The following is an 18418-nucleotide window of genomic DNA, read 5'->3' as shown; positions in this document are numbered from 1 at the left end:
AAACTACGTTCATAAAAGTCCAATTATTTGAATAATTACAGTTGGTTATTAATACCATATATTTTATTCCTACCATTTTCACTAATTCAAGTCTCTATCATTACTACAATGAATGCTATAGTTCGTTAAAATACATCATTGTTTGTTTTATTTTGTAATAGTGCCTGCTAATTAGTCTCCAATTTAGTGTCATTTTTATGAAATTCATGAATCACTACAATACCAATCATTTGAAAGTGAGGTACTGTACTACTTGATGTCAGGGAATCAAAGTTTTCATTAAGTCTTTGTATATTAGGTATATTACAATGTGCAGTTGGGAGGTTAGACGGAGGGAGTAGAGAGGTAGGTAGGGGGCGGGGCTATAGTGGAAAAGGAGAGAAGTAAAAAGACTGTGTGCAATGGAGGAATAAAGACTGTTTAGTGCTGGAAGGGAACAGAGAAGGGCTGGACGGGAGAGGACAATGACTAACGAAGGTTGAGGCCAGGAGGTTACGGGAATGTAGGATATATTACAGGGAAAGTTCCCACCCTTGCAATTCAGAAAAGTTGGTGTTGGTTGGAAGGATCCATATGGCACTGGTGGGATGATGTGTAGGACAGGTGTTGCATCTAGGTCTATTACAGGGGTATGAGCCATGAGGTAAGGGGTTGGGAGTAGGGGTTGTGTAGGGATGGACAAGTAAATTGCATAGGTTTGGTGGATGGCAGAATACCACTGTGGGAGGGGTGGGAAGGCTAGTGGACAGGGTATTTCTCATTTCAAGGCACAATGAGAGGTAGTCGAAACCCTTGCAGAGATGTAATTCATTGCTCCAGTCCTCTGTGGTACTGAGTCACAAGGGGCCAGACGGTAGGATGTTGTGAGGTGGTGGGAGACTGGAAAGATAAGGCACAAGAGATTTGTTTTTGTAGAATGTTGGGAGGATAATTGTGGTCAATGAAGTCTTCAGTGAGACCCTCAGTACATTTCGAGAGGGACTGCTCATCACTGCAGATGCAACGACTGTGGGTGGCTAGGCTGTATGGAAGGGACTTCTTGGTATGGAATGGGACGCAGCTGTCAAAGTGGAGGTATTGTTGGTGGTTAGTAGGTCTGATATGGACAGAAGTACTGATGTAGCCATCTTTGAGGTGGAGGTCAACAACTAGGAAAGTGGCTGGTTGGCTTGAGAAGGACTAGGTGAAGCAAATGGAGGAGTTGTTGAGGTTCTGGAGGAATAATGATAGGGTGTCCTCACCCTCAATCCAGATCAAAAAGATGTCGTCAATGAATCTGAACCAGGTGAGGGATTTATGATTCTGGGTGTTTAGCAAGGATTCTTCTAGATGGCCCATAAATAGGTTGGCATAGGATGGTGCCATGCGGGTGCCGATAGCCGTACCGTGGATTTGTTTGTAGGTAATGCCTTCAAAGGAAAAGTAATTGTTGGTGAGGATGTAGTTGGTCATGGTGACTAGGAAGGAGGTAGTTGGTTTGAAATCTGTTGGGCTTTGGGAAAGGTAGTTTTGAATAGTGGTAAGGCCATGAGCATTAGGGATGGTAGTGTAGAGGGAGGTGGCATCATCAATAGTGATGAGAGGGGCATCTTGTGGTAAAGAAACAGGAACTGTGGAGAGTCGGTGGAGGAAATGGTTGATATTTTTCATACAGGAGGGTAGGTTGTGGATAATAGGTTGAAGGTGTTGGTGTACAAGAACAGAGATTCTCTGAGTGGGGGCACAGTAACCAGCCACAATGGGGCATCCTGGGTGGTTGGGTTTATGGATTTTAGGAAGCATGTAAAATGTGGGAGTGTGGGGAGTTGTAGGAGTGAGTAGAGATGGACTCTGGGTAGAGGTTCTGGGAAGATCATTAATGCAGATCAGGAAAAACAGTGGCCCAAGGATCAAGACCTGAGGGACTCCTTATTTTACATTTCTCCATTCTGAGTTTGCTGTTACATCTGCCTCCATTAAGATAACTCTTTGCGTTCTGTTGTGTAGATAATGTTCTTGCCATGTCAAAGTTTTATCTTTTATGCCATAGTAAGGAAGCTTTTTTTACCAATGTATTATGATCTACACAGCTGAAAGCTTTAGCAAGGTTACAAAAGATCCCCACTGGATACCTCCTGAGATTTAATTCACCTAGAGTTTCATCTGTTAGACTAAGTATAGATCTCTCTGTGGAGAATCCCTTATGAAAGCCAAACTGTGTAGATGTCAGTAAGTAATTTTGTGTCATATGGCCATAAATTCTATCATAAAGTACTGCCTCAAACACATTTGAGAACACTGGCAGCAAAAAGATGGGCTGATAATTGGATGGTGCATTCCTTGCCCAACTTTTGTGGATGGGCATCACTATTACATGTTTCAGTCTGTCTGGAAATGTCCCAGTTATCATTGAATGGTTACACATAATATGTGATTGATTAAGTCTGCAAATATTTTTAGAGTCCTGTTTGATATTCCATCATATCCATAAGATCCAGAGCTTTTAAATAATTTTTAGGTTTTTTCAATCTCTTTAGGAATTGTGCTTTTGACATAAAGTGCTGAATTTGGTGTGATTTGCATGTGATTTAGTAGCTCTATGGCTTCTATGCGATACTGTTTATTATTGTTCCCTGTTCTTTCATATTCAGTGAGAAAAAAGTTACTAAAACCAGAAGCTGCAACTTTTTGATTATTCTTGTCTTAACCACTACCAGAGGACTGTGGGGTCCCTGCTTGTTCACATTTTATGTTCCTATGTGTCTCACATTTTATGATGTTCCATATGGTTTTCACTTTATTGTTTTACTTGCTGATTTTTTCTGCATAATGCATTTGTTTGGTCTTCCTGACTACACATGTAAAAATTTTACAGTATTTTTTGTAATGTAGTTTCCTGCTAGGTTTATACTAGCCCTTTTGTTCTACATATAGGTCTCTCTTTTTAGCACATGATATTCTGATGCCAGCTCTTATCCACTCTTTCCTTCCACAACAGACTGATTTCATTTTAATTTGTCTTTGGGGGAGGCAGGCTTCAAAATGTTTGAGAAATAAGTCCAGGAATGAGTTGAATTTCTCATTCACTGTAACAGCCTGGTACACTTCCTCCCATTGTTGATAGTGTTAACTGTTCCTAAGGAAGCTAGTAGATTACATATTTATTATTCTAATATCTTTAACCTGGGTGAGATCATTTACTGTTTTTCTGCTGATGAGTTTTAAGGTTGTCAATTGGGCATCATGATCAGAGACCATTCATTATGGATTGGATTTTTACTTCATTTTAATTTGTGGGGTCTAGGAGTAGATTATCAATAAAGGTCTTTCTGTTTCCATATGCTCTTGTTATGAAACCATAGGAAGTGGGTTTAAAGTTGAGAACAATGATTCCAGTTGTTTGTTATTGCTGCTATTTGAAAGAAAATTAATGTTAAAATTGCCACTTACTATAATCTGACTGTTATTCCTATAAAATTTATTAAGTACTAATTATGGATGCAAGAGGAACTTTCTAATGTTTTCCCCACTATTAAATGGCTTCTCTGAACGCTACCTAGAATAGGTAGTTCAGAACCCCACTCATGATGGTAATATATTGGATTTGATGGCAACAGACAGATCTGATCTCTTTGAGGACGTCCACACTGAAACTAGTATCAGTGACCATGACATGGTTGTGGCAACCAACAATGATTACCAAAGCATAAAGAATAACTAAAACAACCAGAAATATGTATATGTTAAGTAAACTAGATAAAAAATCAGTAGTGTCCTCTCTCAGTAAGGAACTTGAAACTTTCATCACAGTGCAGGAACATGGAAAGGAACTATGGCTCAAGTTCAAAAGAATAATTGACCATGCACATGATAGATACATACCAAGTAGAACAGTTTGTAATGGGAGAGACACTCCATGGTGTACAGTCACTGTAAAGTAGCTACTAAAGATACAGAGATGAATGAATAATAGGTGTAAAACGAAGCATAGAGCTATAGGTAGAAAGGTGCTGAGTGAAATATGTTTGGCTGTCAAGAGGGCAGTCCATGAAACCTTCTATGACTAGTGTAGCAGAATATTGTCAAATGATCTTTCACAAAACCCAAAAAAATTCTCGTCATATGTAAAGCTTTTAGGGGGACCAAAATTAGCATCCAATTCCTAGTAGATGATACTGAAACTGAAATTGAGGTTCGCAAAGAAAAAGCTGAAATGCTTAACTCCATTTTCAAATGCTCTTTTACAAAGGAAAACCCAGCAGAACTGCCCCAATTTAAACCTTGTACCACTGAAAGGATGAGTGAAATAAGTGTTAATGTTAGTGGTGCTGAAAAAGGGCTGAAATCATTAAAATTGAACAAAGGTCCAGGACCTGATGGATTCCCAGTTAGATTCTATACTAATCTGTGACTGAGTTAGCACCTCTTCTAACTATAATCTAACACAGATCCTTCAAACAAAACATTAATGCTCAGTTCTTAAAGTAAAGCATGGTTCACACTCGACTACAAGGAGGGTAGTGGACGTGATCCACAAAACTGCTGTCCAGTATCTTTGATATAAATTTGTTGTAGAACCTTAGAATTCAAACACAATGTGGTATCTTAAACAGAATGACCTCCTACAAGCCAACCAGCATGGATTCTGAAAACATCTATCATGTGAAACCCAACTTGCACCTTTCTCACATGACATATTGCAAGCTTTGGATCAAAGCTGTAAGGTAGATGCTGTATTTCTTGATGTCTGAAAAGCATTTGATTCAGTACGACACCTTCACTTATTGTCAAAAGTATGATCATTTGGGGTATCAAGTGAAATCTGTGACTATTGTCAGAAGTAGAAGTAACTTCGGTCTGTGCACCAGGGAAGTGTTTTGGGACCCATGCTGTTCATATTGTATATTAATGACCTTGTAAACAATATTAATATTAACTTCAGGATTTTTGCAGATGATGCAGTTATCTATAATGAAGTGCTGTCTGAAAGAAGCTGCATAAATATTCACACATTTTGATAAGATTTCAAAGTGGTGCAAAGACTGGCAACTTGCTTTAAATATTCAAAAATAAAAAATTGTGCACTTAACAAAATGGAAAAAAACAACATATTATCATATAGTCATACAATCATATATATGACTATAATAGTAATGAGTCGCTGCTGGAATGGCCAACTCATATAAACATCTGGTTGTAATACTTTGTAGGGTTATGGAATGGAATGATCACTTAAGCTCAATCATGGGTAAAGCAGGTGGTAGACTTCAGTTTATTGATAGAACAGTGGGACAGTGCAATCAATCTAAAAACGAGATTGCTTACATATAAATCGTGTGACTGATTCTAGAATATTACTTAAACATGTGGACCCATACCAAATAGGACTAACAGGGGGTATGTATACAGAGACAAGCTGCATGAATGGTCAGCGGTTTGTTTGATCTGTAGGAGAGTGTCACAGAAATACTGACAAAACTGAAGTAGCTGACTTGAAGAAAGACATAAACTATCTGAGAAATTCTACTAACAAAATTTTGAGAACTCAAGGAACATACTACAACCCTCTACATATTGCTCACACAGGGATTGTAAGGATAAGATTAGAATAATTATAGAACACACAGAGGTAGTCAAACAATCACTCGATCTGGACATGGTTTGCAGATTATAGATGTAGATGTAAATACATCTGCTGGTCGACAGAAGGAAGCAATTATAATTTTATGCCCATACTGATTCTGAGTCTTGCCCAGACAATCTTGTATGCAGCTTAATTGGTGTCAACTAATCACTGGTCATTATTGTGCAGCACATCATAAGCCAGCTGTCATAAATAACCTGTCAAAAAAGCAAAACAGCATGATTATGGCCATTTTTGAAATATCTGATGCTACCACTGGGATCTGAGAAAATGACTTAGCACAGTGCAGAGTACTAAACTCGTTTGCCACTGGAAACATAGTTACAGTCTCTTAAAATTGTCACCATCTATTGTTGGAGTATACTCTGTACATTTAGCATGTTGATCCCACATGGGTACTACATGCCACCCTTTTTGGAAATAAGTCAATGGGTAACAGCCAAGGGCTGCAACATTTTGCTGCATTCTGGCTTCACTATTGGTAACTGGTCTGATGCAAAGTGTCGGGGACAAAATGGGACAGGTTGATTAGATGTTGCTTAATATACTGCATTGTGCTGTGTTATACCTCTCATGGTGTGCCAAAGGGCCAAGTGATTTTTGGATATTGTCCATTAATTTGGTATATGAAGGGGTACCCAAAAAAATGGAATAACATTGCTGTGGGTGGATCTCATGTAGTATGCATTTCTGCCACTGGGCATGAATAGTGCCAGTTCAGTGCCACCTGTATTGTTGACCTGGCTTGTTCTGTTCATTTACAGTGATTTTTTTTGCTAGAACAGTTTTGTTCTTGTTTCATTTTTAATGATGCCAAGTTTAAGTGAACAACGTGCAGCTGTGAAATTTTGTTTTCTACTCAGTAAAAATGCTGCTGAAATTGTTTTAATGTTGAAAATAGCTCACCAAGATGATGCTATGGGAAAACTCAAGTGTACAAGCGGTTTACTTGATTTAAAAATGGCAACATTTTGATTGATAACAAACCTCATAATGGACATCCATTAACTGCCCAAACCCGATCAAAATGTTGAAAAAATTCAGGACAGGCCATTGACAGATGACTGATCAACTGTCAGAGATAAGTGGCTTATCTTGGAGGTCAATTCATTGAATTGTAACAGAAGATTTGGGAATGAAAAGAGTTGCTGCCGAGTTTGTTCTTTTGAGTTCTGGCTGCAATCAAAAGGAATATCAGGTTGAAACATGTCATGCTTTGAAACAATGCCTTGAAACTGATCCAGATTTTCTGTCACATGTCAATACTGATGATGAGTCATGGTTTTAGGGTTATGACCCAGAAACAAAGCAACAGTCAAGCCAATCGAAGATGTTATTGTCACCCATCAAAAAAAATGTCATCATGTCAACTTACACATCAAAACATTGCTGATTTTTCTTTTTGAAGCCAAGCGCATAGTTCATTCAGAGTTTGTTCCTACAGACCATCAATCAAACCTCTTATTTGGAGTTTTAAGAAAATTGTGCAACATTGTTTGTGGAAAAAGACACAATTTGTGGCAGACAAGAGACTGGTTCTTCCACCACAACCATCTCTGTCAGACAGTTTTTGGCTAAAAAGAGGCATGGTTCCACTGCCTCACACACCTTACTTGCCTGACCTGGCTCCATACAACTTTTTGTATAACCATGGGTGAAAAGGGATGTGAAAGAACAATGATTTGACAACATTGAAGAAGCCAAGAAAAAATGAGGGAGGAGCTGTCAGCCATTTCTAAAGATGACTACAGAAAAATGTTTTGAACAGTGAAGCACTGGTGGAACAAATGTATTAGTTGTAATGGAGAGTATTTTGAAGGGGATAAGGTTGTTTTGTAAACAATCTGAAAATATATAGCTTTTAAAAAATAATTCTAGTTTATTTGGTTACCCCCTCTTACTTGCTGAAAGCTTGAATACATCTGCTGTCACACACAGTAACATAATGAGGGAATCCCATGACAGTGATCTTTGTAACACCATTGACCCCTCATACCCCAGCAACAAGCTAGTACAGTAGCTAGTAGTGCAAGAATAAATTAGCTCCAATGGTAGGCTCTGCAACATCCACAATGGTGAAATCACAATTGAAAGATGCTGCAAGCTGAAATAAAACTCCAAATGTATTGTAACATAAGTAACTCTGGAGGAATCATTGGCAGCAGACAGAGAAAATGGAGTTGGTGGTCACCTTTTGGATAGAAAAGTACTTGCATAAACGCAAGTCCAAACCTGTATCCATGACACATCTCTGTTATAACACATAAAATACGGAAACGTGACTACACTCCTATAGTAGATTGATGCAAGCAGTACAGCAACATGTAACAGAAAATAAAATTCACACTATGTTTCAAGAAAAAGCTCTTTTCCTAGCACATGTACACATCATACACACACAAAACCACACAGACACCCGAATGCACACTCCTGTGGTTGCAGCAAGACTAATTTTTGATATTCAGTTATTGACAGCCATTGCCTTATCTGACAGAAGTAGGGATGAGGTAGGGAAGGATGCAAGGGGGTGGGGGGTAGTGAAGAAGAGGCAGAGTCTTGGGCAGGTGACTCCGTGGCTGCAAAAGACGACAAGGGTGCAGAGAGTAGAGTGAAAAGAGAGATGTATTCTTTTTCATCCTGTTGTGTGTCACCGAGTCATGTGTCCAAAGATTTGCTTCCTTTCCGCTACCCCCTCCTTGCATCCTTCCCTTTCCCTTCATCCCCACCCCTCAATCAGCTTGAGCAACAGGTTTCAATAATTGGGTATGGATAATTAGTCTTGATATGACCATATCTGTGTGTCTGTGTGGTTATGTGCATATGTGAATGTGTGTACTTGTGCTAGAAAAGGAGCTTTTGCTTGAAAGATAGTGTGAATGCTATTTTCTGACACACATTTCTGTGCTCCACAAATCACTCCACTATCAGTGAATAATTGCCTTTCCCTATGTTACATATGGTGCAATCCAGGGACCACGTGTTGATTAGGTACAAGAGCTGAGAGGCTGTTCAAAAAGCAGATGCACATATATCTGGCTGTCATTGGCTTTTGGGTATGCACAAGGTGACAAACCTGTCTATGTTTGATTCTCAAACATTCTATGTAACCAACAAACTGAAGGTGACAGCCATATCACTAGATGTTGCTAAGTTCACTTCTGATTGAATATGAGGGTGCCAGCAGTAGACCTATCTACTTTTATGGCAGTTTTCACCAAGGAAAGCAAGCACTTCACTCTGCTGTGCCGCTAGAGCATCTGTGTTGTTGGATAGTCATTCAAAGCACATCACATGAGTTCACAACTGCGAATAAGGACTACCATCATCTGTAGAATGGAATGACAACAATGAAAATTTGTGCTGGACAGGGACTCAAACCTTGATTTCCACTTATCGTGAGCAGTCGCCTTACCATTTAGCTATCCATGCATGACTCATGGCCAGACCCAAACTTCCATAAGCCACCGACCATGTGTCTACAACCTGTACTCATACATCCATTATGTATATTCCTGTACAGGTCAGATTTTTACTTAAAAGTCACTTGCCTGGTATTGGCAGATAAATATGATATTGCAGTTCCTGTGTTATTCTGATTACAATGAAAAGTTCCTAACAGGCATGGCGGCAACAACAGTCATTACAAAACACATCAAATGAATTTGCAATTATGAATAAGATTACCATCAGCTGTGAATGGAATGATGACAATGAAAATTTGTGCCAACAGGGACATATAGAAGTTTAGGTCTGGCTGTAAGTCATGCACGGATAGCCAAATTGCAAGGTGACCACTCGCAATAAGGGGGAAATCCTGAATTGAGGCTCAGTCCGGCATAAATTTTCATTGTCGTCATTCGATTCTACAGTTGATGGTAGTCCTTATTTGCAACTGCAAATTCAGTTGACGTGTTTCGTAATGGCTGTGGTCACCACAGTGACTGTTCCTTTGGACATGTAATACCGGGCAGTGACATACTATTGCTACAGGTTACCACTGTGATCTGATATTGCTATAGGTTACTACTGTGATCTGATGGATGCCTTGGTGAGTGCATCTTGAATGTGATTGACTAATTCTGCTACAGTGTTCAGTTACATCTCATTGTGTTGTAATTATTGCCTGCACCTGTGTGAGTACTCAGCCGGGCCAGATTGTGTGGAGCAGTGTACCAGGAACTGTTCCCACCATGACTGTGATGTGAAGATGTCTCAGGTATTAGTTTTCTACCTATAATGTCCTCTTTGGCAAATAGTTTCCATACCATCTGCCCCAAGATGCAGAGACATTTTGATTTAACTCAGATTTGTGCTAGAGGTAAATGTCAGTTTCTGGAGGTGCCAAGATAATGACTTTTACTTATTTATTTATTTGTCCATGAGATCTTGTTGGTACATAAAATGTACATAGATGTTGGACATCATTTAACACAATACTGTTGCCATCATTTTAACATCATTAATTTCTTATGGTTACACTACTTACTACTGGTATATAATCTGTATTTGTTCAGTGGCTAAAATGTTACTATGGTTTCAGTGGATAAGACATTACATTATTTTTCATACTGGCAAATTATTATTTATCAAAATACTCTTTCTGACTGTAGAAGCAGTGATCAGTTAGATACACCTTTACTGCAGCTTTGAAACCAACTATGTTGTTCATTGGTTGTATGTTTCTTGGTAGTTTGCTGAATATCTTTTTTCCATGGTGTAGAACTCCATTTTGGCAGAGCTTAGTTTTTATACGATGCATGTGGAGATCCATTTTTTTTTTGCCTTGTGTTGTGAGTGTGTAAATCTTCATTTTTGAGGAAGAGTGCAGGATATTCAGTCGCATACTGCTGTATGAATACTGTGGTTTCATACATATGAAGGCATGGAAGTGGGAGGATTTACAGCTTTCTGAAGAGTGGCTCTCAAGATTTTCTGTTGTTTGGCACCTTCTATGATTCTTTTTTGGATCCTAAATAGCTTGATGGTGTTTGGAGAAGCTCCGCAGACAATGACTCCATACTTCAGCATTGATCGGTCAGTTCCGTAGTACACACTTTTTAGGCAGTGCAGTCTTTACTACAGCAGCTTTCAAGGTTCCTCATCACACAGCATGATGTGTTCAATTTTTTCAAATTTTTGCTGAGATTGTTTTCTACCTCAGCAGCCTAGTAGTGATCTAGTTGACTCTACACCAGAAAAAATTCATGGATTATCTGTGATTCAATTGCCCCCCCCCCCCCCCCAAAAAAAAAAAAATCTAGCCTACAGTTGTGTGAACCACAGTGCTATCTTATGAGTCCAAGAGAGTGGCAATTGTACAGTGAGTTGTAAAACTGCAGGGTTTCAGTACCCTCTGCATCCATGCTTCCTCTTGCAGCACCAAAAGTTTGTGGTTGGTAAATAATGATCTGAAACAATTACTAACAAAGAGATAGAGGGGCTGGCCAGTACTTACCTCAGCTCAGTACAGCCGATAGAGACACAAAAAACAACCGAAAATTTAAGCTCCTAGCTTTCGGAATAAATGTTCCTTCATCAGGGAGGAGAGAGGGGAAAGAAAGGGAAGAAGGGAAAGTAGATTTAGTTACTCACAACCCAGGTTATGAAGCAACAGGGAAAGGAAAACAGGGAAGGTAGCAAGGATGGAGGCATGGTTGTCAGAGGGAAGCCAAAGATATTCTACTGCAGGTACTGTGCCAGCTTCAAACCAAAGAGGATGCATACAGAAGTAAAGAGGTGTATAGTATAAAGATGTAGGATGGAAAGATGCATGAATGGCTGGTAAATAAAATAAATAATGATCTGCTAATCATGACGGGATCACCAGTGTTGGATGGATATGAGGACAGCTGTCCAAACATGCTAATGTACGTGTATTCAGGACACTTAGCCAGAATTCATGACTGGCCACATTTAATAAATTAACAGAATAATATTCAAAATATGTTGCAAACAATATATCCCTGCTGTTTTGCAGAAAGTTGATGCCCGTAATGATTATTTCAGCTAAGTAGTATGCTGCTAATTGATGAGCTGTAGATGTTAAAAGCCGCATTTAAGATTTTTGTAGTCATGTATATTTTTTATACCAAGCTTCAACATTCATCAAAAAGTCTATCTTTCATCAAGTGCAGATAACAATAAATGCTACTAAATTCCACATCTGTTCTGGCAGCAAGGTCACAAACACTGTATGGAGTAGCAATTAATTTTCAGTTGAACTATATGCAAAATTTCATTACCATTTGTCAAAAGAGAACTCAAAGTACTTTAGGGACAGACTAGGAAAAACCATAATTTACCATTTGTGTTGTAAATATATTCCCAGTGTTCTCATCATAGCTACTTTAAACATTGTGACTGAATCAATCATTTTGATTCTGTTTTTCAGGCATGTTCTATACCTAAATGCTCTGCATGTTTTTTGCTTCCATTTCACCGTCATAGCCACATAAACCACTAATTACTGTTGTTACACCAAATTATTGACTGTAGATAATTGTAATTAAAGAAAAAAAAATGTGGAGTATGATATTGGGAGATTAGCCTAAAGGTGGATGAAATGGTTGATGTTACAGACACAGCAAAAGAGAGAGTATAATGTATTTTATGTGAAGTATTTAATCAGTTTTATGGAAGATGTGTGCTGCATTTATGAATACTGATCAAAAGGAAATACAGAAAGATTTGGCCAATTTAAGACAGAATACAATTGCGCCAATTTGTTATTGTAAAAGGAAACCAGCCTGATATTTTCCAAAGGAATAACTGCAGAACTTGTCAAGCAAGATTTAGAGAAATAATTGGAAATCTAATCCAGATGTGGACAGAGCTCTGAATCAAGGACCTCTCTTGTGCAAGTCCCTACAATTCAAGTCTTATGGATCACTGATTGCAAAATAAAAATATAAAAATTGGTTTAAACAGGACATTGAATGTTTCCACAAAGGTGTCATGGCAATGACAAAACATCTTATGGAAGGCAGCTGTTCACATTCCAGTCAAATGTTTGACTAAAAAATGTTTAGAGTACAGTGAAAAGAAAATATAAATTTTGCAGACATTCTGAGCGTATCATGTATCTGATGAAGCGAAGTGACACAAAAGGAGATATAATGCTATTTTAAAAAATAAAAAAAAAACATTATCTTTCACTGTCAGACCTAGAAAATCTCAATTTGTAAATCTGGCACAATTAATATAAAAAGACAATAGATGCTTTATTTAGGATTACATTACCTGAGATTTGTTGGGAACATGTCGACAAGGACAGCTAAACTTGTGATGTGGCTCACGCCAGTAAAGGACACAAATAGAGCCAAACACGCCAAAGCAGCTGATGGACTGTATGTCCAGTAAACCGAAATTGAACACACAGCAGCACCAATGTATCCCGTAACTAGAAATAAATGGAAGCAAGAATAAATGTTGTTATCATTTGTGATAGCTAACAATGACTAGATTATACAAAAGAGAACATACACACGTATTGCAAATATGTTTCCAAACTTTATCTGACATTTTCACAGAATGTACAATTCTCCGAATTTCCCACATCTTGCAACTGTTTCCTTTTGGTTTGTTCTTTCTCCCCTTCTCTCTTCTATCCTTTTATGCTCATCTTTCTTATTTTTGTCTTCTTTACTTTTTTCTTTGTAAACTTGAACATACCCATAAATCAAGGAATTGCTCTAATTTATACTTTTTTGTACTCTTTTATTTGGCATGTTTTACCTGTGATTTGGCAAATATCATTTTTGCCAAAGCTCCCTGGAAGGGTTACAAGAATTTTTGTATTACCTGCTGTGCTTTTTTATTAAAATTTTCTTCATATTACCCATAGTGTATTTTCAGTTGCCACCTTCTTTCACTTCCTTCTGCATGCCCCATTCCTTCTTTATAACTGTAAGTTTGGAAAACCCAAGAACTCCTTGGTATTTTTTGTTATATTGGCATTAGACATGTTTATATACTTAATGTATTGTCTCCTAACACTGGAGATATCATCAGAGGCTACAAAGACTCAGATAGTAGTTTCAAACTGAAACAAACTGACCATATTTCTGTCCCTAATGTTTTGACTCCTAATGATGGAGACATCATCAGAGGCTTTGCAGACTCACATAGTAGTTTCAAACCTGTATAAGTTTGAAGCTACAACGAGTCTTTACAGCCTCTGATGATGTCTCCAACATTAGAAGATAAATGTCAATCACAACAACATACCATGAACCAAAATCATCACCAAGAACATGTAACATCCATGAAAGGCTGCATTGTATGATCAAATCCGAGGTTATTATAACTTCCAAAGGTGTATTCCTGCTCCTATTTGAATTAATGAATGGTTCATATATGCTATAACAACATAAAATATCTTATACCTATATATAAATACTGACATAATGATACTGTCTATGTGGAATAAAACTATCTGAAATATGAGTGTTGTTTCAGAATATGTCAAATTCATGGTTGATTTATACAATGCAAATTTTCTCATAGGATAATCAGATCTAATGTCAAATTAAAGCTATTTTATACTCACCCATAGTCATTTTCTTCCCCATATATTTAACAATGTAACTGGCAAGCAGAAAAAACACAGTTTGTGAACATGCAACAATGATGTTGTTTATGTACACAGTGTTTTTAATCATAGCCTGAAAAACATGGAAAACAGAAAAATAATTTGAGGGAGAACTTCCTCATAGGTGGGCCCTCTAGTAGTTACGTTATTATTTCATTAGCAAATAATGCACATCATTCTCATAATAGGTCTATCAAAATGACCAAAACCTTTCTGGGTTATTCTTCAGATTCTACTAAAAAAAAACAGAATTCTGTAAATATACTATATTATAAGAATGTGGTCAAAAAACAATAAACTTTTTTCACCTGAGTTAATTCCTTGACTTCTATTGCAGAGTTAATAAACAAACTATATAATGCATAATCTACATGCAAAAATAGCTGGCTGTGCCTGCTCTGGTTGCTCTCTCCAATTACTATGTGAGGGTACCAAAAACTTTGACCTACAGTCCCAGAAGACATTATCCAACCTCTCTCATCTTGTTATGAAGGATTGATTGAAAAACAGATAAAACTTCATTCAGCTGGTGGTGTCACCATAACAAATAGTGCAACAAGATGTATTGAGGAGTATAGCCATATTTCCTGCCTGACAACCTGAACATCACTGCAACACCATTTCTCCACCCCAAAATTGGAACACTATTAATTTAACCAAAGATCCTATGTTACTCAAATATTTTATGTATATTTCAAGCTCATGGATTGTGTGAAAGTACTGGGTATCCATAACTAAAGTTCAAATTACAAACTGCTGTAGAAAGACAATGACTGCTCAGGATGTCATCAAAGTTGAGCAGCATATTTCTGATGCTGGTGTAAAAGTCATGGGAGAAAAAAATATAACACTTGAGCAGTATATGACACTGTAAGCATCAGAGTGCGCACCCCAAGAGATGTGCAGCACCCAGCTGTTTGTGTCTGAGGTGCCCAGCATGACTGTCTCCATGAAGGATCACACACTGCTGGTAAAGCTCTTTTACAAGAGTGGTGTTTGTGAGCCAGTAGCCCTGTAGAAAGTCTGGACACCGAAGGATACGGAGGAAGGCATTGGTTCAAAGCCTGCTAAGTGTCTGGAGAAAATGATCGCGAAATTGGAGTTGATCTGATGTCTGTTGAAGATGTGGCCACAGCATTGCAGGAGGGGTTGAGAAGTGGTATGCAAACATGCAAAGCAGAGGAATTGCCCAATCACTGGACATGCCTGCAAGCATGGTGCACAAAATCCTATGAAACCTCCTGCTATCCATACAGAATCACCCATGTTCACGAGCTGCTTGCTGCTGACCTGCCACCAAGACAAATATTTGCTCTGGAATTCATTGCTCCAGTGAATGTGGACACTGAGTGGCTGTGAAACATTCTATGGGCAGCCAAAGCTCATTTCCATTTCCAAGAACTTTCCAATATGAAGAACTGCAGAATATGGGCAAAAGAAAATCCACAGGCACATCATCCCATACCATTGCATTCCACAAATGTGACTATCTGATGCAGGTTGATGGCACTGTTTATTATGGGACCATATTTTTCCAAGGAGATGAATCCTGCAGGTCCTGTTATCTGTATTGTAACTGGTAAATGCTATGAGAGTGTCTTGCACACCATTGTCATTTTCACCTTTCAACAGCATGGATGTGTGTGTAGGATCATTTTTATGCAAGGTGGTGACCCTCTGTGCATTTCAAAGCCAGTGAAGTAGCTGCTGCAGAGGCTTTGCTTTTTATCTGATTTTTCTTTTTCCTTTTTTTTCTTTTGCTTCAGAACAATAAAAAACCGTTTTTCCCATCTAATATGGTATGATCTTTCCATGGTGGATGGACTTAACTAACGAACAGTGGCACAACTGCTGACTGCCAAAACTGTGCAGTCATGCACATTGAACAGTGTGGATGGTGTAATGTGCATCTTAAATCATAGCCATTGTACTGTGGTCCATCTGTCATTTGTAGCTAACTTCATTTACTTTAAGATGCTAAGGCACAAGCTATTGGTAAAATGTTCCCCCTGTGCCCATAATATGCTGCTCAAGTTTTATGTCATTCTGAGCAGTGATTCTCCTTCTACAACATTTTTAAACTGGAATTTTAATTAGGGACTTGCTGCATACATTCAACATAGTTGAGAATAATAACCTTAAACAGTGATGAAATGTTGATTTCCATTCTTTTCTAATAGTCTGCTGTTAAGAAAAAACAGATTCAAGGCTATACAATTAAATTAGCATTTGGATGAAATGCCACCTATATTTCTAGTCAGCTTCTGCAAAACCCCATGGGTAAACATTGGGATTTTCTTTATAATTAGACAAAAAATTTGAAATTAATTTTGAAAACCTAACTGTTGTTGAAAATGTATGGATCTTGTGAAAGAGTGCTATCTCACTGCATGTAAAAGAAACAGACATGATAAATATGGACTGAGAATGTTTATAGTTTGTAATTCTAAGTGTTCTATTGTTCATGGATCAGAAGTTTAAACTGATAAATGATCACAAGACTATCCATATTACCACTTTCAGAGGTTGCTTAGTGATATTTATGATAAAGACTGTACTATTTAAGAATGGATTTTATAGCTTGCACACATTCTTTTCTGTTTCCTTCACAAAGACTGTAGAAGCACATAAGCATAGCAAGTATGAAATGATGAACAAAACCATTATATCAGAAAAATTGGGGAAGCTGATCCTACATCAGTGAAGAGGAATCATCTTACTTGTTGGATGTGGAAAGATATGATAGATGTACAAAAAAGGGCAATTTCTGATGTTCCTGTCCATACAAAAAGGATACTATCAAAATAAAATAAAAATCAGGTGTCTCTCCTGATAATACATACATATGGTAAAAATGTATGTATATATGTATTTATATTCCACATATCCTCCTAAACTACTCGGCTTATTTCAACTAGACTTGGTTCTCATAGCCCTTGCTGACGGGCAACAATTGCTGTGGGGGTGAGAACCACCTACAGTATCTTTCATAATTCAGGGGGCATAATGCGATGTGTGAAAATTTTTTACATTAAGCATGATGTTTAAATGAATCACTTTGTGCTGCTAATTCTGCTCACAAGAAATTTTTCAGACAGTATCCACATACACCACTAAATGCACCTACAAAATTATATCATGATACCTCAAATAATTAAAGAAATATGACATCATAAACACGGAGAAGCATGAAAAACTGCAACATTGTGCATGATGTTTAAATTTATTACTTCTTTTCTACTACTGGTACCTCTATTCACAACACATTTTGTAAACAATATCTACATATACCACTGAAGGTGCATGAAAAATTATATAACTGTAAAACACATTACAAACATTGAGATGTTGCAAAACTAGCATTTGTTTGAAACAGACCACAAATTACCCAGACTATATTCATGCAGTGTTTGACCATTAGAGAACTTCCAACATACTTCAAAGATCATGTCAAACCATTTTTAAACTTCTTCAAACATGAATAACCTGAATTTTTTCGAGTTTTTGGGTGCCCTTCATTGATCAAGTGAACTATGAAAAACTACTGCTGGAAGGGGAGCAATATCTTTTGCATAATTGCTGCAGACAGTCAAAGGTATCTCATCTGGTCCAGTTGCCTTTCCACTGCTCAGCAGTTTTGGTTAATTTTCTTTTATCTAATCACTTATCTCAATATCTTGCATTTTTCCATTCATGTGGACAAATGATAAAAAAAAGTATTACTGTCTTCCATGGTGAAACATTTTCGGAATATCACATGAAGTACTTTGTCCTCCTGTCTGTCATATTCTGTTTTGTCCCATTAAGGTCACTGAGTGATTGAATAGATGCTTTGGATTTGCTGACTGACTTTACATAACACTAAAACTTCTAAGGATTCAGATTGTGTGGCAAAAAGGTACTTTGAAATTCACTGAATGCTTCTTACATCACTCTCCTCATGATCATTTGTGCTTCTTTCAACTTTTGTTTGTTTATAAAACTTGAATTTTGCTTAAATCAGAAATAAAGTTCTCTTTGCTTTCACACCAACTCTCTAACACTGCTACTGATCCACAGTGGGTCTTTCCCATCTCTGCATACTAGACCTCCCAGTCTGTTCCAAAAAATGGGCTGTATGATAGACTCTAGGTACAATATTGTACATGGCAAGCCAAGTTTACTCTCAACACCTGTTGCTGGCTGCCTTCACCAATCCAGCCAAG

At 37.8% G+C, this 18418-nt stretch overlaps 1 protein-coding gene across 1 annotated transcript in view; it reads right to left on the bottom strand.

The window, feature by feature from the left end:
* LOC126272485 (synaptic vesicle glycoprotein 2B-like) overlaps positions 1-18418 on the bottom strand; it is a 235118-nt gene that overhangs the window by 27938 nt on the left and 188762 nt on the right. The window contains exons 9-10 of the mRNA XM_049975371.1: positions 14172-14286; positions 12863-13022 (exon numbers count right to left, since the gene is read on the bottom strand). Of these exons, the coding sequence (XP_049831328.1) occupies positions 12863-13022; positions 14172-14286 (275 nt within the window). The remainder of the gene's footprint in view (positions 1-12862; positions 13023-14171; positions 14287-18418) is intronic.

The sequence above is a fragment of the Schistocerca gregaria genome, chromosome 5 (assembly GCF_023897955.1).
Source record: "Schistocerca gregaria isolate iqSchGreg1 chromosome 5, iqSchGreg1.2, whole genome shotgun sequence".
Lineage (NCBI taxonomy): Eukaryota > Metazoa > Arthropoda > Insecta > Orthoptera > Acrididae > Schistocerca > Schistocerca gregaria.
The sequence above is the reverse complement of the archived record's forward strand: the minus strand, read 5'-3'. Positions and strand labels throughout refer to the sequence as shown.